General features: G+C 38.0%; 1 protein-coding gene across 1 annotated transcript; it reads left to right on the top strand.

Annotated features, from left to right (window-relative positions):
- Nucleotides 1–2,503: 2,503 nt before the first annotated feature.
- On the top strand, nucleotides 2,504–4,777 carry THNSL1 (threonine synthase-like 1 (S. cerevisiae)). Its single transcript, XM_009572047.1, is given in 2 exon segments — nucleotides 2,504–4,305; nucleotides 4,307–4,777. Coding segments are annotated over 2 exon segments (2,211 nt in total). The 3' UTR covers nucleotides 4,716–4,777.
- Nucleotides 4,778–6,004: the final 1,227 nt, after the last annotated feature.

Below are 6,004 nucleotides of genomic sequence, written 5' to 3'. Positions count from 1 at the left end.
CCTTGTAATTACAGCATGTTCATCATGTCACAGCACTGGGTGCAAACACAGGGACTTACTGTTTGCAAGCTCATCTCTCCTTACAGAAGTGAGCAAATGCAAAGATTTAAATAATTAGAAGTACTTTGACTTTGTAACGTATGCTAATAGTTTGGTAAAGAAAGTAGAGTGTAAAAGACGGACCGGGGAACACAGAACAGAATCTAGAGCAAGGAGCATCTGGAAGTGAAGAGTCTTTGTTTTTGCGGTTTGCTCTTACAAAACTTGAGCTTCTGTGTAACTTTTGAAGTTTGTGACCTGGGTCTTTGGTGTCATTTGATATGATGCATATTGATGGGGAACAGCAGGGTCTTAAAGGACTGGTACGATAACTGTAAACATGGGTTAATCATGAGTAGGTCTTTGGAAGATGATGCAGTTCCCATTTGGTGCTCACCTGCCTTTTACTGCAATTCCAGGCCTTCTTTTGCTCTCCGCAGTGATAAAAGGCTGTTGGACTGGAGAGCATCTAGAGAAAAGGCACTGAACAATTGAAGGATTTGGAAACTTAGTCTTTAGTGAATTCCTTTAATTGTTTTGTTTACTCTGTCGTAATTAATGTAGGAAAACACTTTCTCATTAAATCTTTTTTCACTAGTAAAAGTAGCTAGTATATAAACTAAAAAAAAAATTAATAAAAATTGCAAAGCAGATGCTGGGGTGCTAGCAGCTAGATTGAGTCTTTAAAATGTAGTTATTAGAAGCTGCTGATTGCCATTCTGGTTATGTGTTACAGTGCCAGGAGGGAAAAAAAAAAGTACAACTTGCAGGTTAGTCAACCGTCTCTTTGTACTTCATACTATAGCAACTAAAAGTAATAATTTCTAAAAAATGCTGGTTTTATATATATTGCAAATATATTAAAAAAATTTTTTTTTTACAATTGATGAGTAAAATTTCATTAATTTCCTAAAAGGAAGTTCAGTGTTGCTTTTCTTTAAGCATTTTTAGTCATGAACAATGAATAAATAACAATAACAAAGTGATATTTGTTTGCCTACTGTTGTGGTTTAACCTGGCAGGCAGCCAAACACTCCAGCAGGCAGCTCGCTCACTCCCCCCCACCCCCCCCTGCAGTGGGACGGGGAGAGAATCGGAAGGGTAAGAGTGAAGAAAACTCGTGGGTTGAGATAAAGACAGTTTAATAGAACAGAAAAGGGAAAATAATAATAATAATGATAGAATATACAAAATGAGTGATGCACAATGCAATTGCTCACTACCCGCGCTGAGCGATAACCAAGTAGCGATCGCAACTTCCTGGAACATGCCTACCATTCATATACTGAGCATAACGTCCCATGGCATGGATTATTTTTTTGTCCCGGCTATGCCCCCTCCCAATGTTTTGGGTGGGGTTTTTTTTTGTTTGTTTTGTTTGCTTTTTTTTTTTTTAAGCTGAATGTCCTTAACTAGCAGGGTACTTAGCACCAACTGAAAACATCAGCGTGTTATCAACATTCTTCTCATACTAAATCCAAAAAATAGCACTAGGAAGAAATTTAACTCTACCCCAGCCGAAACCAGGACACCTACCTAAAATGAAAAGTTACTGTGTAGGGATTTTCTGTGCAAATTTGTGCTGATTTCTGCCCCTTCATTGCCCCTTTATGGAGATTTTGAGAGTTCTTCCCCCTTTGCCCTAAGCATGCACAAATCATGTGCTGCAATTCATCCTGATACTGGTGTTGATTTCTCTAAGCAAACAAAATACTATGTTGAGAGTTCCTTGCTTAATCTTGGTCGGAGATCCAACTTTCCTAGTGATTTTTTTTTTTTTTTTATTTGAGGGTAGAGTGTCTTCAGGGCGTGTTTTCTCTCTTTCTTACTTTACACAAACCACACTTAATACAATTCTGTTATAGGAGTTCTTCACAAATCACTTGCTTGGTTTGCCATCCCTTCAGAAGAGAATTGGATGCAACTCTTCCAGCCTTGCTGTTGCACAAGTCTGTGAGTTTTCTGTGTATTTAAGTCAGTCTTGCATTTATTTTTTTTAGAAAGACAATATAAGAAATCAAAGGCATCTTGGGAGATGGGGAAAATGCATATTTTGTTAACATTTTAATTACAAGAAGGTAATTTAGTTAATTTCATTATTTGTAAATGCGTACTTAAAAGTAAGTCTACTAGAGGAAAAACTAATTGGTTTTGAATTCCTATAAACAATATTATTTGCAAATAGTATTGTAGCGTTGTTCACCCTGAGGACGTGGAGTGTTTGAAGTTGGCTTGTCAATGGAAGTGAGCTGGAGCTATGCAGGAGAGGAGAATAATATCTCCCTGGCACTGATGAAGCCATAACTGGATTTATGTTTGAATTCTTGCTGTTCTGAATTTCATATTCTTTAGGTTTTTTCCTAGATGTTTGCTGAAGAATTAATTACTGTTTTTTTTCTTTTTGAAGCTGTTAAGTGGACTGTCAAGTTGGCTTGGAAAAAAGAAACAACCAACCCAGCAGAAGATGTTTCACGTTGTTCAGTATCGGCCTTTAAGACTAATAACCCGAAACAGTCTTTCTAGCATGTGTTTTAAACTCATGCTTTCAAGACCTGTTGCACTTGCGCAGATATGGAAGTCATGGTTCTCAAGCCATTCTCTTGTTGGAAACAAAAATATTATCCTGATGGGACCTCCGGGTGCTGGGAAAACAACGGTTGGGAGAATAGTAGGTCAGAAACTAGATTGCCCTTTCATAGACATAGATGACGATGTCCTTGAAACAAGCTGGAATATGAGTGTGTCGGAAAAACTGCAGGATGTTGGTAATGAACAATTTTTAGAGGAGGAAGGAAAAGCCCTGTTGAACTTTTCAGCATCTGGAAGTGTCATTTCCCTTACTGGGTCCAATCCAATGCATTCTGCTGGCATGCAGCATATGCAGAAAAATGGAATAGTTGTATATCTGGATGTGCCCACAACAGTCATTATGAGCAGGCTGAAATCAATGAAAGTGGATCGCATCATGGGCCAGTCTCCTGGTATTTCTCTCAAGGACATACTTCAGTTTAGGAAGCAGTTCTACAAAAGGTGGTATGACATCCGTGTTCTTTGTGGAGGGGATATTGCAGCAGACGTTGTAGCAGAAAAGGTACTTGATGCTGTGAAGAGATACCAAAACTCAGAACTGGAAACTTTTATTTCTACTAGGTCTAGTAGGTCTGGAAGGAGTACGGAAAATGACTCTCATAAATATTTCAGTGACATTGTTACTGAGGGCTTAGCCCCTGATGGAGGACTCTTTGTTCCTGAGAGAGGACTTCCAAAATTCACTGCTGGAGAATGGCAAAGCCTAATAGAAGCAACTTACATTGAAAGAGCCCAGGTGATACTAGAAAGATGCATACATCCTGCTGATATTCCGGCTTCTAAGCTGGCAGAAATTATTGGAACTGCTTATGGAGAAAACTTTACTTGTTCTAAAATTGCCCCAGTTAGGCATCTGACAGGCAATCAGTTTCTCCTTGAGTTATTTCATGGACCAACAGCATCATTTAAAGATTTTGCATTACAGATGGTGCCACATATATTTGCATACTGCATTCCCAGAAGCTGCAATTACTTGGTTCTGGTAGCTACTTCTGGTGACACAGGGAGTGCTGTTCTAGATGGCTTCAGTCGTCTCCATGACACTGACAAACAGAGAATTGCTGTGATGAATTTTTTTCCTGAGGATGGAGTAAGCCCAATTCAAAAATCACAGATGATTGGCTGTCAGAAAGAAAATGCCTGGTCAGTAGGTGTCAAATCTGATTTTGATTTTTGCCAGACAGCTATAAAGCAAATATTAACTAATTCTGATTATACAGGCTTTCTTACAGTAGAATATGGAACAGCTTTGGCTGCAGCAAACTCCATAAACTGGGCACGACTGCTTCCTCAGATAGTTTATCATGCCTCTGCATACCTTGATCTTGTTCATCAAGATATTATTCCTTTTGGAAGCCCTGTAGATGTTTGCATTCCTACAGGAAACTTTGGCAACATATTAGCTGCTTTGTATGCTAAAATGATGGGAATTCCTATTAGAAAATGTATTTGTGCTTCCAATGAAAACAATGTTTTGACTGACTTCGTAAGAACAGGTGTTTATGATTTGAGGGGAAGAAAATTAATTCCCACTTTTTCACCAGCAGTAGATATTTTGAAGTCCTCCAATCTTGAGCGATACTTGCACCTGATTGCTAATGAGGATGGACAACTGGTGACACAATTATATAACCAGCTGGAAAATCAGGGTCACTTCCAGATACGGAAAGATCTATTTTTTTGACTTGGTGGCTGGATGGTGCTCTGAGGAGGACTGCCTAGCTGCCATTCACTCTGTATACAGTACTACAGGATATATTTTGGATACACACACAGCTGTTGCTAAAGTAGTTGCAGATCGAGTACAAGATAGAACTTGCCCAATTATTATTTCATCTACAGCTCATTATTCTAAGTTTGCACCTGCTATCTTGAGGGCCTTGAGGATTGCAGAAATAAAACAGAATCCATTAAGTCAGCTTCACTTGCTGAGTTCTTACAGCCCTCTGCCTCCAGTCCACTGGGGCCTGTTAGAGACCCTGAAAAAGAAGGGGAATGAGGATCACCAGGTCTGTGCTGCTGATATGAGTATGCTGATGTCCCATATAGAAACCTTAATTCAAAATCATTTTATGAAAGTTTTCTGAGTAACTGATGACATGTCCACTGTGTCAATTGTGATACCTTCTTAACAAGCTGCATGTTTTAATAAAGTTCATCTGGCCTGTGTCCAGTCCACAGCATAGCATCCACAGTTTTATACTCAGTTGTCAAGTTTTCAACAGTATTTGTACGTAACGCATGTGAGATTTCTAGTAGTGGTGAAAGGTTGTGAATTGAGAGTATAAAAGATTGGAATACTTTTTTGCAGGTCATACATAAGTAGAGATAGCAGTAGTGCCGGCTTTCCTGGGCAGTGGTGTCTCCTTCACAAGTCTGAAGCGTTCTCAATGGAGGGAGGAAGATAATGAAGTCTGACCTTTCCGAAACTAACAGCTCTTGTTTAGTTGCAAGAATTATGTGATCATTTGGTCAGTAGGCGATTAGTTAAATTTTAGCTCACTTCAGTTAGGGCACTGAAACATAATAAGATATTGTAATGATGTTCGTATGTTACTAATGAGGATTGATTTAATTACAAAGATTGAAGTATACTTGTATTGTTAATCCTTGAACCATTCAGTTTGGTGGTATGTTATCTTCTTGTATAATATTTTTTATGTATCGTGAGGCCAGCGTTTATGTAAAAAAATCTGATTATTTTGTTTTTCAGGTGTTTTTTTCCTCCCAGATATTTTCCTGTGTAAAATAGAATCCTTTGTTTGATATTTTTAATAATTTTTGAGATGTGACTCTTCCTCCAGCGTGTTGTAGTCTCTTTCCTAGATCTTTTCTATTTGAACTTTCAACTATAGAATCCTTTTTTAATGCTATAGAAGAATTTGCTAGTAGTAGCAGCAGTCTCCTTAAATAAGAACCAGACTTCACCATTTATTTACATTTATTTCTTGTATTCTAAGTTTTCAGACTAGAAGTTTTATCTTAGAGGTCATATAGCTTTCTTGTTCTAATTACTTCTGTCTTCATATTTTTCTGAAATTAATTTCTTTGACGTTCTATTCTATTCATGCTTTGCATGAATTAGGATAAGAAAGAAGCTTCCCAGGGTGCTTGGCATCTCATCAAGGAAAGAGAAGGATGAATTGCAGTGTCTGGAAAGTGTGATAGCATCAGAGGTATTCATTGTGTAACCTAAAATAGATCTATGTTAGCAATCTGTTTTTGCTAATGACAGGCTGTTTATTGGTTTTTTGCATCAAAAAAAAAAATAGAGCAGGTTGTCCTAGGAGATCATGTGGTTATGGACAAACTTATTCTGCTAACTGTAGAATATATTTGGCAAGGGTGTAAAGTATAACTACATTTCACACTAAGA

Source organism: Fulmarus glacialis, unplaced genomic scaffold, assembly GCF_000690835.1.
Source record: "Fulmarus glacialis isolate BGI_N327 unplaced genomic scaffold, ASM69083v1 scaffold12522, whole genome shotgun sequence".
Lineage (NCBI taxonomy): Eukaryota > Metazoa > Chordata > Aves > Procellariiformes > Procellariidae > Fulmarus > Fulmarus glacialis.
Note: the sequence above shows the minus strand (reverse complement) of the source record. Positions and strands in the feature narration are given on the sequence as shown.